The sequence below is a fragment of the Phascolarctos cinereus genome, unplaced genomic scaffold (genome assembly GCF_003287225.1).
Source record: "Phascolarctos cinereus isolate Bilbo 61053 unplaced genomic scaffold, phaCin_HiC Scaffold_1;HRSCAF=81, whole genome shotgun sequence".
In the NCBI taxonomy this organism is placed as follows: Eukaryota; Metazoa; Chordata; class Mammalia; order Diprotodontia; family Phascolarctidae; genus Phascolarctos; species Phascolarctos cinereus.
Genome location: NW_027555514.1, coordinates 289,567,977 through 289,584,810, shown reverse-complemented (window position 1 = coordinate 289,584,810; position 16,834 = coordinate 289,567,977). Strand labels below are relative to the sequence as shown.

The window sequence follows — 16,834 nt, the reverse complement described above, 5'->3', positions numbered from 1 at the left end:
GAAAACTGGCTATCCCTATTATAGAACCTGAAAGCAAGTTCCACCCAAGTGACGACCCTTTCAGTTTTCTTTCACTAACTTCAGACAAGGTTGTCTTCAAGAAAATATCATCCTACAAAGAGTCGCTAACCTCTCCTCTCTCCTTCCCTGGGGACTAGAATGGGAAGTTCAGCGTGTCTCTGTCATAACCCTCGAAGGCCGCCCTCATTCTAGCCCCAAACCCAGAGAGGCCTGCAGGTAGTCGGCCCTGATCAGCTGCTGCCCATGCAGATCCAGGAGGAACAGGAGGAGAAAAGGGTTAAAGCTGAAGCTCCCTCAGGCAGCAAACGCCCAGCAGGACAGTCTCTAAGGCCAGAGAGGGGCATGGGAGATCGTGACTCCTCAGCACTGGGCAAGAACTGCCACAAGGGACCAACACTGGGCCTGGCCCATGGCAGAGGCTTCATAAAGGCTGACTGACTGGGGGCGGGGACTGGAGGTGGGAAGGACTAGAGAAGATAATTTCTCTGACTGCCAATGATAAACTGATATGAATAAGAAATGCTTAGTTTCCACTTTTCTAGAGCCCAACAAATGAGTCAGAAACCAGCCTGCGTCAGGGACAGAGCAAACAAGGGAGGCCACCGCAGGCCCCCAGAAAGGCTCTAGGGCCTTCATCATGAGCTGACAGCCTGGGTGTCCTACAGCCCTGCCAGGGCCAGTCAGTTCCTGCTCCTTCAGGAGCACACAAACACCACCCAGGAATACTGCAGAGGCCCACATGTGCTGGGTACCGTGACCAAGCACCTGGGAATCAGAAAGCCCCACGCATGACCGGGGGCACCCATTAAAGGCACCCATTAATACTCAGCCCCGGCCCTGTTCTTCCTCACAAAAACTCCTCCTGAGAAATGCAGAGAAACCGTCCCCCCAGGCCTGCTGAACCCACACTCCAAGGTGGTGGCAGGGGCGCCGATGACCACGGACGCCAAGTGGTGGATGCCCCCGCCCCAGCCCTCCCTTGGGTGCAGAAGCTGGGGTCAACGCTGCATGGAGCAGCCAATGCCCTCTGTGTGCTCATGTGCCCTGCTCTGTTCTTTCTGCTTCTTGCTCTTTCAAAAAACCTCTTTCTTTGAGGGTCTGAGTTTTCTGGTGATCTCAATGAGGGAAGGAAGTGGGAGAGAGGGAGAGTGTGGGCCTGGGAAAAAAATAAAAATGAATTTTTAAAACCTCTTTGTTGTAAGGGCAGCATCTCCAGGAGTGGGAGACACCTTTGGGGCCATGAGGGACCCCCAGGAAAACTGAGTTCTTAACAAAAGAAATGTAGGCCTGAATGCTGAGAAGCCTCATCTTACAGCCCATCCTCAAATGCTCTTTTACACCAAAAAGACCATTAGTCAAGGGCTGACCTTCCAAGCGGCAAAACAAAGGCAAAGGATGAAACCCACGAAAGACGAGCCAAGCGGAGGGAACGGCAGGCAAGTGGTCCCAGCCTCATCCTCCCAGGCAGGACAGGCTGGCCAGGAGACAGGGAGAAAGGAGAAAGGCCGGGCCTGGCCTCTCAAAGCCACGCGCAGGGACCCACAGGGAGGAACCATTGCACAGAGCCCCCGAGTGACCTGGAGCCGGGCCCAGTGAGAAGCAGCCCCGGCCTCCCGGGAACAGCTCACAGAGTGGGCATTCCTCAAGTTTTTCTTTAGGGAATGAATCTGTCTCCCACCTTGAAATGGTAAGGGACTGAGGAGCCAGAGAACGGGCATAAACAACGTGGCATTACACTCAGGAAGACAGAACAGTGGCATATAACTGTAAATATCTGTTTGGGGCCCTTATCACTGGATTTTATATTTCTTTCTTTGATTTTCTTCCAAAAATAACTTTTTTCCTTCCACACACATACATGCAGACATATATTTATATATGCATGTACATATACACACGTGCATGTGTGTTTATACACATGTGAGCAGAAATGTGCACCTGCATATACATGTTCACATATGTAGGTGTCCATGTGTTCAATGTGCCTATGTATGCGTCTGTGAAATTTTGGCTACGTGCATATACAGAGACATGCATGTGTGTGCCCGGGTTTCTACAGATGTACACACATGCACACATGCATTCCTTGTGCATACATTACATACATGTGCATGCATGCACAGACGCACTGTGCAGGCACATATGTGCAGGCACGTGCACACAATCGCACAGATGTATCTGTAGGCAAGTAAGCATCTGTACAGACATAGCTAGATAACCCTACACACATCTGTGTGCACACACAGGGAGGCCAGCTCAAGGCAGAGCACAGAGAGAGGCGAGGCTCTCCTTCTGAAAGTTGAGCGCCTTCCCACTCATGCTCCAGCAGCCCTAGCTGTCTCTGCCCTTGCCCTCTTGACTTTCACTACCCGGAGGCTCCACATCCATTTGAGACAGCAGCTCCAGGGAAACTGAGGCTTCACCTGCTCCTCCTTTAGCGGCTTGGGGATATGCAGTTTCATGACGCTACTTAAGTAGCGACCCCAGCTAAAACTCTGCAGGTGACGTGGACCTTGCAGTGACTACGCCTGGTTTTACCAAACCCAACACCAGTCTCCCAGCCGAAGGCCCAAGGGAATTGGGCCAATCTTTCTTTGCTGTTCAATTCTGTTTAAATTTTTCTACAGTCTCTGACCCAAGCTGAGAAATTATGAAAAACTGGCAGTTCACACACACACACACACACACACACACACACACACACTCTGACACAAACATAAAAAGCAGGAAAGGGAAGAAGGGAAAGCCAGGGGGACAAGGAAGGAAAAGAGGCTTCTCAGCACCTTCACCGACACCTCCGCTTCTATCTCATTAAATGTTCATGGAAGATTCTACACCGGGTTTTTAGGCTGCTTTTGCTCACCTGTTAAGATTGTAACCAATTTTTTTTTTAAATCAGTGGTTTATATGTATATTTTATGAACAAATAATTTTAAAAGAAACCAAATACAGCATACACACAAACTTAATTTATAAAAGCAAAGATGCCTTGACAGGAAGCCCTTTGATGAGAATTCTAGTTCTGAGAATGTTTCTGACAAAATGTCTCCATAATTAATCATGAAGTGATGGGCCCCTGTTCTAGTCCCGGACACCCAGTGGAATAAGAAACCCTTCCCATGCCCCCATTAGCCAAGAGAAAGTCCAGGACAGAGGTGCCCTCCTTACCTTCCTCGTCTGCTTCCTGTTCTAATGGCGCCCCTTCCTCTTCCAAGCTCCCAATACCTGACTCCAGGGGAGGGGGCTGGCTGTTTGGCTGACTCAGCTTGTTCCGAATAACAGCAATTTCTTTTTTTAATAGCTTTGCTCGTTTACTTCTTGAGCCACTGGATTTCATTGAGCATGTCAGATCCAGTTTGTCCAATAACTCTCTGAGCTGTTCTTCCAAGGACATGTGCGCTCGGTTAGCTGGATTTAGTAACCTATCCACTGAAGGCGAAGAAAGAGGGAGGAAGGTATTTGATTAACAACTTGTTTGCATAATAGTATTGTAAACAAGCACAAGAAATCACTGCCCCCAAATGGTTTCCTAAACCTGTTTTTGTTGCCAAAGTAGTTCTAACACACAAGAGGAAATGGTCCATAAATCTCCTACCTCCTAACTGGGTGAGCAAATTTCTGTTATAGTCTAAAGATGAGAGAAACCATGTTTCCAAAGCTGATGCATATAAATACATCAACCACACAGGTCGTGTACATGTGCGTACACACACACGCACACAGACAGCACAAAGCTATGCCCTCTGAGAACAGCAGTCATGATGCCCAGTACCGTAAGGTCTGGCACACAAGCCAACACGGATAAAATACAACTGGTTTAAAAACCCAGCTCCACTTTCCTCATTCTATGACTTGGGAAGACCATCAGATAAAGATCTAGAACGTATTACAGGCCACGGGCAAAGCCTCAAGTAGAGCTGCCAGCACAGAGGTGTCTACACAGAAAATGAAGAGATTAATTATGGTCCTGGTCTGTAAACAAAAAATTTGATAAATCAGGATTTGTCAGTTAATATTCCAGACCTAAACGTGTGACTCCAAGACAGCCGGCTGCCTCCCACATGTATACTGGGAGCATAAACAGAAAATTCAAGCATACAGTCTTATCACACACTTGGGAACCACATTTCTAAACAAAAATTAAAAAAAAATCACTGCTGAGAAGGTAACAACCATGATATGAAATCGATGAATTAGCCAAAAATTGTTCTGTCATCACAGAATAAAAATAAAATAAAACCCCAAGCCCTCTACTCAAGTCAAGAAAATGGCCATTCATTAGCCTTCCTCCCCGTGTGCACCGAACAATGAATTCAAGGCCCACTCTGCCACCAGCCACGGCGGCTGCTCCAGAGCTAGATCGACAGCACAGCCGCATCGAGGAGGCACAGGCCACGGACAGTTGTGACGGCACAAAGCCCCAAAGAGGAGCCCCTCCAGACTGCTGGTGCAGCACATCACCACACGCATGCCTTCTTCCAGGGATGACACCTGGAAGTCGAGCACCCCGAGGGGGTCCTGGCTGCACTGGGAGAGAGGCACGGAGAGGCTCCATTCAAACCCAGCAGGACAAGAGAGAAGAGAGCTGGGTAAGACTCGCTTCTGGCCCTTCAATCATACACATACACACACACACACACACACACACACACACACACACACAGCTTTTCTGACTTAGAGGGAACACAGCATTATATATTAACTGTTCAACAATCCATTTTTGATGAGAATATTTTTTTTCTCTTCAGCCTATTCTATCCTCCTGAAGGACCTGTGGCATTTAGAAATTTGTTCCAGAGGCTAAAAAGCCATGCTGGGCCTCACTAATCTCCAACTACCATATTGTTTTCTGAGGGACATGAGAAGAAATCACCTAAGATTCCCTTAATGGCCTCCCCTGCTCCGCACCTCTTTGCCTCGGCCCGAATAAAGTCCTGGACGTGGCTGTGCTGACCGCCTGGATCTTCCAGGGACTATAACCCAATCGAGGGAAGGCCAAGAGTCTTTCCATAATAGGTTCCTCTGGACCTGCAGGTCCATCAACTGTGGTTGCTATCCTGAACACATCCAGTATTTTGTATTTGTTTTAAAAAAAAAACAATGTTTGCTGTTGATAAAATGAAGAAATCACAATCTAACTGTAGGCTGGCTGAACACCAAGTAGCTTGGAAACACTACCCTGGAGCAGCCAAGAAAACACGCCAGCCAAGCACAGGCAGAGCACCAGCAGGGTGGTGGGTGCAAAGTGACCCCAAAAGAAATCTCTGGTGCTGCAAGGTCCCTCACCACAGGGCTACGAAGAGGACAGACGTTCAGAGCAGCCCAACTCCAAGTCTAAACTCGACAGCAGTTTTTACCGTGCTCCCAATCTAACAGGGATGGGCTGCCTCGAGGGCCCTCACTGGCCAGAGAACCCAGGTCCTCTGATCTCACTGGCTCTGAGAGCAAGCCTTGGGCAGTGACCTTTCTGCCTGCCTGGCCTGACCCAGGGAGAGGGCACAGCACCCGGCGAGGCCTTGGCCGCCAATGCTTTCTCTCCCAGGGCTGGGGCACAGTACACCCAGGGGGTGGACCGGCTTCTCCTGGAGCTCAGCCCAGTAGCTCAAGGTGACTGGGTCATTTTCAAAGCACCTGTTTCCAGGGTAAAGACAAGCGGCATTCTTCTTCCGCACAGGACAGCTCTCCCAGCAGTGGGAGGCGGCTGGCACAGCCCCCAAGCCCTCACCACTGCAGAGCCTTCAGCCAGTTGTCACCTTCCCCCCTGCCCACAGCACCTCACCAATGGCCTTCCCAAAATGTCACGTTCACAAGGGCCAGACCAGGGCACGCGTCCCCTCTGGACCAGCGTCTCCTCATTCCTGACACGGCAGTCACCTCCCCCAGAATCCCCAGGCCGCTTTCTGAGCAAAAGCAGCCTGAGCAGCCCGCCAGCCCCAACCTCTTCAAGTGCTGCCGTTCAGCCGCCTCATGTTTGGTTTGGCCCAGCACTCAGCGCTCTAGAAATCATTCTGGGGTCTAACCGTGTCATGGGCCAGGCCACGGCTGACAGCCTTCAGCACCGCACTGTGGCAGTCACGGCTCCTTCACTCTCGCCCACACTACACCTCTCAACTCCTCCATCGGGGCAGCGGGACAGACCCTGACCCAGTCCAACCAGGCCAGGAACCACCACCAAAGGCCAGGGAGGAGGAAGCCGCCATGGCTGCTGGCTTTGTGACCACACTTCAGGGCCTCACGAAGCCCCTAGTGAGCCAACTTTCCCTGCTGCTCCCAGCAGCTGAAGCCAGTGAGTTTGCCAGCCCAGATTCTTCCCTTTCTGAAAAACAGGACACGGGCTTCCTTCCAATCTGATAAGCTAGCACCTCTGCACTTTCCAGTCTTTCAAGATCACTGACAGTGACTCATCAGCCACACCCACCAGTGCCCTGGAACATGGCTCATCTGGCCCAGACTCAGACTCAAAGGCAGATGGAATCCCGGGCCATCAGTCAGGAGGACCCGAGCTCCCATTTGGCCTGTCACCGCTGCCCGGCTCAGCGTCTGCCTCTGTGAAATGGGAGTAACCACGGCTGTTGTGAGAATCCAATGAGGTAATAGTTGGAGTACTTAGCCCCACGCCTGGCACACAGAAGTGCTCAATAAATGTCAGCTGCATCAACTCCCCTTTTCACCATTTCAGCACTGTCCTTGGCAGAGAAAAGAGGAGCCCAGCTAGAGGCACAGCACGGCCTTCACTCTGCTGTCCGTCCTCGCCCTGCTCCCACAGGCATGCCTTTGAAAAACCCACAAGGGTCAGTGAATCACCCTAGGGACCACTCCCCACGCTGCTCTGTCAGCACTGTTCCCCCACAACGTCTTTAAAGAACACCACCATCCCTCCTGACCTGACTTCTGCCCCTGTCAAAGTTCTACCCCCGGGCTCTGAGCTCCCCTCTTCCTCTGCACCCTAGGAAATGTGCTCTCCCAAAGCTCAGCAGCATGCCAGGGTCTGCCCAGATGTCCTCTTCTTTATCCCCAAGGCTAAGAAGACCTGGTCACAACACCCCCCCAAAAAAATTCTCCTGCATTACTGCTAACCCAGGGAACTAGCATCACAGGCAGAAGGACCTGGATTCAAAATCTGGGTCTGCTTCAAGGCCTCCAGCTACCAAAAGCCACAGCTTCACAAGACGCCTGTTGCCTTTTGGGGGGGAAATTAATTTAAACCCCACCTCTCTGAAACTTCCCCACACCAAGGCCACCAAGTCCTACCCATGTTCCCAAGACAGCCTCTGAAATGCCCACTAAGCATTCACTCATTCTCTTGTGTTCCTTTCACCAATCTTCAAACGGCGTGCTTTCCACTCACCCAACCATCCACAGTATCCTCCACTGGAAATCCTTTCTAAAGCAGTGCACACAACTGCCCACGAGACCCCAGGTATGGCCTGATCAGGATAAGGACAACAGGGCGGTCCCTCCGTCATTCAGGACACAAGGCACAGATCATCAACAGGGCTTTTGAGCGTAGATCACAGCACCTGCTGCGTCCACTAAAGTGCCAGGTCCTTGCCACTCATGTCTAAACTCTATCCAGTTCACAAGCTTGAAAAACATTGACTGCGGACACCACTTCTTACCATCTTCCCAAGAAAAGGGCCGAGGAGGCTCCAGCTGCGGCCGTTCAGGTAAGTGCATTCCAGTTTCATGATCAAAACCAACCCCTTCAGCGTCCCGCCGAGTCTGCCTCAGGACAAGCCCGCCCTGGTCTCTCAGCCGTACGGCTGCTCTATAAAATATGGTATCCTTGGCATTGTACTTCATACAATTATCTATAATGAGATGAAAATCTTCTTCGAACTCATTGAGGTCTCTGTAACCTTGAGCATCTAACCGTTTCCTCATTGTAGCAAAGTCCATGGGATGTTTTATGTGATCCAAATAATCTGGAACCTGAGATTTGAGATTAAATAAAAAATAAAAAACAAAAAACAAAAACAAAAACAAACAAAAAAACAAAGAAAATTATCTAAAACAAAAAACAAGAAAACAGGGTACATTTTTTCTACTTAACAAAGAATACACATTTAAACCTCAAATTTGCCATGAAATCAAGCATAAGAAAGGAACACGTAAAGCTAAGTGTACTGTCCAAGAGAGAGAAATGAAAACACAAGGATTTTTTTCTTTTTAGGACATACATTAACTCAAGGAACAAATCACTGTCAGATAAAGCTTGAGTAAATATTAAAGATTTAAATATAAGCTATGCAGAGAACCAAAGGGTGGAAACGCCTTGCAAGAACAAAGGTACAAGCACACCGTCTCCAGCAAAACAAACCAAACCAAAACCCTCCCGCTAGAAAACGTGCAGGGAAATAACCATTTGTGCTTCCAAACGTTTTGCCAGAAAAGACATTCAAATCAAATTTAAACTTCAGACCGAAACGACGTACACTACGGACTGGCCAATGTGATGGCCGGCTGGGAGGCCGCGGCCCACCAACAGCCAAGCACACACCTCTTTCAGATTCACCGGCTGGGCAAAGATGCGCGCGGGGTCTTTCTCCTGCAACTGGTCCAGCACTGACCGTAGAAGAACCGTGAACGGCGTCAATTGTAACTCCAAGGCGACCTGCTCCACCTTCACCTACGCAGAGCAGAGCAGGGTCAAGGGCAGAGACAGACAGCCCCAGCACATACCTGGCAAGCAACAAGCCTCCCCTCTGGTACGTCGAGGCCTCGGCATCTTAATTCAGAGGGAGCGCAGCCAACGGCTGCAATGCCGGGACGCAGGTCTGGGTGCGTGCCCACGAGTCAGTCTGCTGGGGGCTGCTCCCCACCCCCTTTCCCGGTCACCTGGCAGGGAGAAGGCTGCGCCATTGACAGAGGGCGCTCGACAAGGCCCCACGAGCCATTACTCTGGCTGCAGATTTCGGGCTTTCCAGACAAACTCCCCTCACCTGTTCTCGCTTCAATTTTTCCCGTTTCCGGATTAGCTCCACCAGCAGCCGTGCCCTCTCCAGGTCATGCCGCAGCCTCTGCCAATATTTTAACTTCTCTTTCAGAGCCTGGATTTCTTCATCATCTTCTCTCTAGAGAAGCAAATGGAAAGCATTTGAACAAAAACCACAAAGAAGTCCTTCCAGCTTTTGTACAGTCTTCAAGTGCACCTTTGGTGAACCAGTAAGATCAAGCTGAGACCCCCCGACCCCAGCCAGGGCAGTAAGTGCACACGTGAGGTCACGTACGATGGCAGCTGGGGACTTCAGAAAACCCTGAGGCGAGACCTCTCTGCCAAAGCTTCCCCAGGGTCCAGGTCCTTCCGCCCCAGCTCCCCTTTGCCTCCTGGCTGCCTGGACCAATCCATGACAACCCATGGGAGACGGGCAGGCAATGCTCCTCTAGAAGCTGGCCCTCCTGTGTCACAGACAGGGCCCTCTCTCTTGCTTCTCCCTCAAGGGTATCCATAAAAGCCACTATTTTGGAGGATGCGTGTGGTCTACCCAAATCCATCCCGTCAGGGGGCTTTACATGCCAACTTTGTTGCTCACTCACACACTCTCTCCCCGCCTGCCAAAGTTGTTATCAATACTTTTCACACACCACTCCACCCCCACCTCCTAACACCTGTTCACCAAAAGCCAGCCCAGCTGAGTGTGGCTGGCCCCCCAGGGCAGGAGTGGTCCCTGGCAGCAGGTCTGGAAGCGTGGGCACCAGCAGGGACGTTTACTGGCTGTGCAAGCCTTGTAAAGGCGTCAACCTCTTCCGGGGCCCAAACACCACCCCACTTCCCCCTTGGTCCTGAGCAAAGTGCTTTGTGCACCTCTGAGCACTACAGAAAGAGGAAAGACAAGGAGGCTTCTTTACAAGCACCAGGAAAGTCTATCAGGGACCTCACTCTAAAAACCTCTAAGAAACTATGAAGCACATAAAGAAACGGGCAGGAGGTGAAACAAATACGGCAAGTCCCACGTGCACACAGAGAGAGAAAACACATTCTTAATCAAACACAAGACCGAGGTGATTACAAAAGAAGGAGAACACAGGCAACTCTGACTGCTCCAAACTGAAAAACTTCTGCCCAGACACCATTAACACACCTGGCTAAGAAAGGGTTAGCATCCGAGACATATCATCCATTAACACGGGCATGTATACATACATGTACACATATATGTACATGACCAATAGTCACTGTAGGATATGAATAAACAGTTCTCAAAAAAATTGCAAAGAATTCACAACCACATGAAAGAATGCTTCAAATCCCTAAAAATAAGAGAAACACACATCAAAAACATCCTGATATTTCACCGCCTACCCTGCAAACCAGCAAAAATGGCCCAAAATGGCAACAGTCAATGTAATGCATCATTGGTGGAGCTGTCAAATGGTATGACCATTTTGGAAAGGAATGTAGAATTATGCAAATAAAGTGACCAAAAATGCCCATACCCTTTGACACAGGGACTCCATTACTGAGTTACATCCCAAGGAAGCCACCAAGAAGGAAAAAAGTCTCCACATACTCCAAAATATTTATGGGAGCCCTTTTGGGGGTACCAAAGAATCAGAAACAAAGTCCCTGCCCCTCAACCGGGAATGGTGAAACAAATCACAGTCCATGACTGTGATGCAACACGGCTGCACCATGAGAAAGGCCGTGGGGGGGGGGGGGGAAGCCTCGACAGATCTACATAAACCGATGCAGAGGGAGACAAGCGAGCCGAGCAATGACAACCGGAACAACAAGACAACGACCAAAAACTCAGAAGTGAGTGTAACAAAGAGAGGGAGGCCGAGCTGAGGGGAGGGAGCTGAGAAGAGGCTCCCGGTCCACCCCGAGGCCAGGAATAGGACCTCAGGGCCCTACCGGTGCAGTTTCCTGGGCTCCTATGACCCATCGATCTGGGGCTGGTTTAGTTTTCCTCTCTCTCTCCAAAACAGAATGGCTACTCTGGTGATGTAAGGAACAGAAGACACAAACGAATCAGAACTTGTTAATAACATTTCCACCCAAAGAAAACCAGTCCTTACTGACTCACAAGATGTGAGCATCCCCTGAGATGGGGCTGCAAGCAGAGACCTGAAACGAGCCAGGGGCCTGCAGGACCCCAGACCCACCATCTTGCCCAGGGGCTGCTGTCAAGTCCCGGTACAGCCGCCGGTCTTTCTCACATCCTCCTAGATATTCTGATGCTTCGCCCTCCGTCTGAAATGAGGACGCTTCTGCCTGAGGCGTGGGGATTTCACAGTTTTGCTGAAATGAATTCTGACCACGGGCTGATGCCAATCTAAACCACTTTTCAAAACCCTACTTAAATTTGTTCTCAATCTTTTCTGTCCTACGTAAGGAATACGAGCTATTGAGAAGCATAAAGTTATAGAGAGTTGTTATGGACGTAAATTGGGGGCGAAGAGCAGACACCCTTCGGGAGGGGGCTCAGCAGATTACAGCAGGCTAGCCGACGCAGGAGGCCAAGCACTAGGTCTCCCCTTCACACAAAGAAAGGCAGGGAGGGAGCTCAGCTGGGTTTCTAGGGAAGAGCTTTAGCAGATCAAATAAACCACCAAAAGCCATGTGCCACAACCAATTTCTGATGCTCTAACACAGAGGCCAGCTCTGAGTGCTCACGCTGGCTGGGGTCTGAGCCTCGGCTAGCATGCCAGCATAAGTTCAGGGATGGGAATCAGGAGAACTAACTAGGAGAGAACAACCAAGAAGTCTGGCTCAAGGTCAGACCGATTCCAAGAACCAAGGATCCCAAAGTCACGCCAGTGACTACTGAGCGAGCCCAGCACCCCCAGGGCTCCCTTCCCCTCACTCAGTCAGTGAAAGCACAATGTGGACCTGGAACCAAAAGCCCAGCAGGGCAGGAAGACGTCTGCAGCCTGGAGATGGCCTAGGAGGCCCAGAAGGTTAGCCGTGGTGGGTGAGACTGGTTGTGGCTGCCACCACCTGAGCTCCGGCGAATGCTGCCCTTTAAGAAGAGCACCAGGTTACAAAAATATTTACAGCAGCTCTTTTTGTGGTGGCCAGGAATTGGAGATTGATGGGATGCCCATCAGGTGGGGCATGGCTGAACAAGTACACGAATGTGATGGAATACTATTGTGCTACAAGAAACGATGAGAAAGCGGACTTCAGAAAAACCCGGAAAGACTTCTATGGTCTGATGCCGAGTGAAGTGAGCAGAACCAGGAAAACATTGTACACAGTAACAGCCACGCTGTGCGACGACTGACGTTGATAAGACTTAACCCTTCTCAGCAAAGGCCTCATGATGGCAAATGCTCTCCACATCCAGAGAAAGAAGGAACTATGGAGTCTGAATGCAGATGGAAGCAGACTATTGGCTCTTTTTTCTTCTCTTGTGTTTTGTTTCCTCTTTCTGGTGGTTCCTCCTATTGGTTCTAATTCTTCCTTACAACATCACTAATGTGAAAATATGTTTAATAGCAACGTATATGTATAGCCTATATCAGACTGCATGCCATCTTGGGGAGGGAGGTGGGAGGGAGGGGGAGAAAATTTAAAACCCCAAAGCTTAGGGAGATGACTGCTGATAAATCAAAATAAATTAATAAAAAACAATGTTTTTAAGCTTATGGAAGTGACTGTTGAAAACCAAAAATAAATTAATCAAAAAGAAAAAAGGAAGACGAGCACCAGGCACCACAACCAACATCAGCGCGGCTTTCTCCCCCTCTGCTACTGCCTAAGCTCAGAACTGCCACCACAAGAAGACGCGAGCCTTCCAGTGGCCCTGCCAGGGCCAGCTGACCGAGGTGAAGTCACTCCTGGGGGACCACAAACAGCCAAGAGAAGCAGCCCGGGTTTCTGCGCCCTCCCCTGGAGTCCCCCCCTCTGTCGCCCTCAGGCATCCCCAGGCCTTCCTGCACAGAGGGGCGCTGCTGGCATCAACATCATGCCCCGCTAGACTGTCGGAACCAGACCGGAGGATCCCTTCGCACTCTGAACCGCACTCACCTGAGAGCTTAAGGCACGCACATGTGATACCCTCATCATTCTGATATTAGGTATCTGCCAGGGCTTAACCACCCCCATCTTCACAAATGGAAAAACTTCAGATCCAAGTATGTTATGAACTTGGTCCAAGATCACAGAGGCAGTGGTGAGGCCAATCTGGGCCCCAGATTTCTCAGACAGGTCATGTTCTGACCTTTAAACATGGCTTCCAAGGGGCAGCTAGGCGGCACAGTGGATAGAGCACCAGCCCTGAAGTCAAGAGGACCCGAGTTCAAATGTGACCTCAGACCAAACACTTGACACTTACTAGCTGTGTGACCCTGGGCAAGTCACTTAATCCCAGTTGCCTAAAAGCAAACAAACAAACAACAACAACAACAACAAAAAACCCATGGCTTTCAATGGCGGGGGAGAGGGGCAGAATGCAGATTACATCAGAGACTCACACAGGTCAGCCTCGGCTCATCAGAAACAAAGGAAGTCTCTGAACTCTTATTAAGAATTTGGATGGCGTGACACTGTTTAGGAAGCCAAAAATAACAAGGTCAGCTGCCCGACAGGGGAATGCTGCCTTGCCTGCTGAACCTCAATGAGTGAAGTTCAGCACGTCATTAAGCCCATCCTTCTCCTCAGCTGCTAATGGGCACGGTATCTGGAATCGGAGCCCTTCCTTCCCCTCCATTTCCCTCCACCTGGATCAATGCAACTGTCCAGAATGGAGGGAGGGGGAGATGCGCACTCCAATGATGGAGTAAGGTGGATCCCAGGTAAACACGGATGTGATTGGCCAGTCACTGACAGAGGATTACAGCACATTCATTCGTTAGGTCCTGATCCTTTAACAGCAAAGACTAATAATCTGTTTCCTTCACTCCTCCGAAGGCGCACCACACCCTACAGGAGGCACTGGCCCAGCCCTGCAGAGGCCACAACAATGAAGTAAAACAAGGCCCTGTCCTATTCGTGAAGAGTTCACAATCTAGCAGAACTACACAAAGCAAACATCGTGAGGCTCCCAAAGGAGGGACTGCTGCAAGAGAGAGGCTTCAGGGACACGACCACGGCTCCGGCTCCAGCTCAGCCCTGACTCGGTGAGCAATGGGAAGCCGCGCCAGGCCTGAGAACTGGAAGGTGCCTCGACGGTGTCAAGGCCAGACCCCTCACTTTTTACAGATGGGGCAACTGAGGCTGGATGAGGACTGGCAGTGGCCCGGGTCTGACAGCTGGCTCATGGAGGCCCACCAATCCCGAATGGCCCGATGCCTTCTGGTGCCAATGAAACAGCAATCTGTGGCCACAGAAGAAGGCAAGGCGTCTGACTGCTGATGGTAGCGAAGGACAGGTGGGAAACTGGGACCTGGGACGACAGGAAGCACAGAAGGCTTCAGGAGAGAGGTCACCGCCACCGTGCATGAGCGGTCTGAGCTGGCGCCTAGATGCCAGGGGAGACAGGTCCTGGCTAGGAGATGTGGATTCAGGGCTGTCCTCAATACTGAGATGACAAGAGCAGATCTGTGGAGGGGATCAGACAAAGGTGGGCTGATGGAGGGAGCCGAGCCTGAGGACTGCCCTGGGGGAGGTCTGGATTTCCTGCTTTAGTGTTCAGTTTCCCCTGATCGACCAGCCCTCAAAGCTTTGTTCCTACATTCTTGCCTTGGGCGCTCTCCTTCACAGCACCATTTCTGTATCCCTAATTCTGAGATCTCAGGAGGAAGGGAGCCCTACTAAACTCAGACTCCCTTCTCTCCTCCCACTGGGCAGCTACCTAACTCTGTGCCCTGCTGACTCACACTACCAAAGCCCTAGGTAAGGAAGGCACTCGCCACCTCTGAGAGGCCTTGACACACCATGGCAGAGCGGACATAGCTCTGGTGCTGGAGTCTTCAGCCGGTATCCCAATCCCAACTGCATTTGTCACCACTGGAATGGCCTCTGGGCACATCAGGTCCCTCTGCTCAGCCTCTATCTAAAAGGATGGCCTGTAAGGTCCCTTCCAGCCTAAGATAAGTAAGTCAGATTGCCTCTCCCTTCTTCCCTCATTCAGGCCATCATCCTCAAGGTTGCCAAATTATTTCTAAGGCACAAGTCTGACCGCATCATTCCCGTGCTCAAAAACCTTGCATGGTTCCCCACAGATAAGAGATATGGTCATCAACAAGGACGACGACACCACCAGGGAGATACCAAGCTAAGGAGTCTACCACACTGCCCCCCAATATGGCTCCTCAATCCACACAGCCAGCTGCCTCACACATGCCTCTCCACTTCCATGAGCTGGCACAAACCATCCTCCCCCTCTCTCTTCACCTTCCCCAGGTGCCTCAAACGTGCTTCTCCCTCCCCTTCTCCCCAAATGTCAGAATCACAGCTTCCCTTCCAGGCTTCTCAGATACCACCTCTTCCAGGGTGTCTGCTCTGAACCTAACACTATGACCTCAGTAGGACTGTATGCTCCTTGAGGGGCAAGAAGGTTTGCTGAATTGAATGCAGAAGTTCTGAAGGGGGACTTGAAATCACTCCTGTTCGTCACCTCCAAAGACTGACACAAGTCACAGCCTTCACCCCAAACAGTTGAGACCTAGACACGATTATCAAGAAGGGCTGGAGCTGTTTGATTCCTAACCCTCCCCCTTACTGGATTTTTTTCCTCCTCAAACAAAACCCCACCTCCCTATTTTCACTGGCAGATGCCTGGATGCCTGGACTGCTCCCGCTCAGCTCATCTCCACCTCCCTGCCTCCTTCAGGCCTCAGCTCCCATCCCACCTTCTCCAGGAGGTCTTTCTCATTCCCACGGCCAGGCAGCTAGTGCTTCCCCCCGGGAGATGACCTCTGCCCTGTCTACGTACTGTCTGCCCGGAGCTGTCTGCATGCCGTCTCCCCCACTGGAATGGGAGCTCCTCGAGGACAGGGGCTAGCTCTGCCCTTCTTTATACGTCCAGCGCTTAGCACAGTCCCTGGCACACACATGTTTGTTGACTGAACAAAATAACCTGACCCAGATTTCGCAGCAGAGCTGGGGTTCGAATCCTCTGCCTGGTCTACAGAAGTGAGTGAATCCTTCATCCTTCATCCTACTCAAGAGAAGGATCTTACCTGGTCAGCACTGCCCCCCCACTGCTCTAACTCAGCAATATACAGTCCACGCGCCTTTGCCCTTGAGGCCTTCCCACTGTGGCACTGTCCTCTCTTTCTGGCCTTGCCTCCCAATATCAATCTCAGTTCTCTGAACACACCTTCTGCTGCCATGAGATTCTGTAGGCCTGGGGTGTCACCTCCCCCTTCCCTCAAAGTCTTAACACCATCTTTTCAAACCGACCTCCACTTCCACCTTCCCCAGGAAGCCAGCACAAAGCCCCCAGAGGGCCCTAAGACATCACAGAGCATTTGGCACCTTGCTAACTCACTGGGTAACAAAGTCTACCATCAAAATCCGTTGGCATTCTGTCCCAAACTGTAATCTTCTTAAGGGCAGAAACTAAAACCTGCCTTCTTCAGTGCAAACTGCTGATGTATTAAGGAAAAGCTTTCTAAAAACCAGATTTATCCAAAATTGGAATATGCTGACTGTCAAGTACTGCCATCACTGTCAACGTTCAAGCAGAGAACGAGGATGATCTCTGAAAACAGGAGGTAACTTATGTCTGCTCTGTTAAATCTCTGGCCCCAATCCATGCATCTCCCTATCACCTCCTCCTTTGTCACGGAAAGCCATTGCAATTTGGGAGGATTCCACATGAAGGTCAGATAACACACATCACGAAATACCTAACCCATTCTTTAATCAGCTGCCCGAAATTCAGGCAGGAAAGGCAGGATGGCCCCAGTCTTCTGACCTACA

General features: G+C 50.6%; 1 protein-coding gene across 6 annotated transcripts in view; it reads right to left on the bottom strand.

Moving 5' to 3' along the window:
• Positions 1-16,834, bottom strand: part of BRD1 (bromodomain containing 1) — a 70,947-nt gene that overhangs the window by 29,836 nt on the left and 24,277 nt on the right. For all 6 annotated transcript variants that reach the window (XR_013483773.1, XM_020982949.2, XM_078148079.1 and 3 more), the window contains exons 4-7: positions 8,964-9,095; positions 8,522-8,650; positions 7,641-7,953; positions 3,190-3,450 (exon numbers count right to left, since the gene is read on the bottom strand). Coding sequence is in view for 5 of the 6 variants with exons in the window: in XM_020982949.2 (XP_020838608.1) it covers positions 3,190-3,450; positions 7,641-7,953; positions 8,522-8,650; positions 8,964-9,095 (835 nt within the window). In the remaining variant the exon portion in view is untranslated. The remainder of the gene's footprint in view (positions 1-3,189; positions 3,451-7,640; positions 7,954-8,521; positions 8,651-8,963; positions 9,096-16,834) is intronic.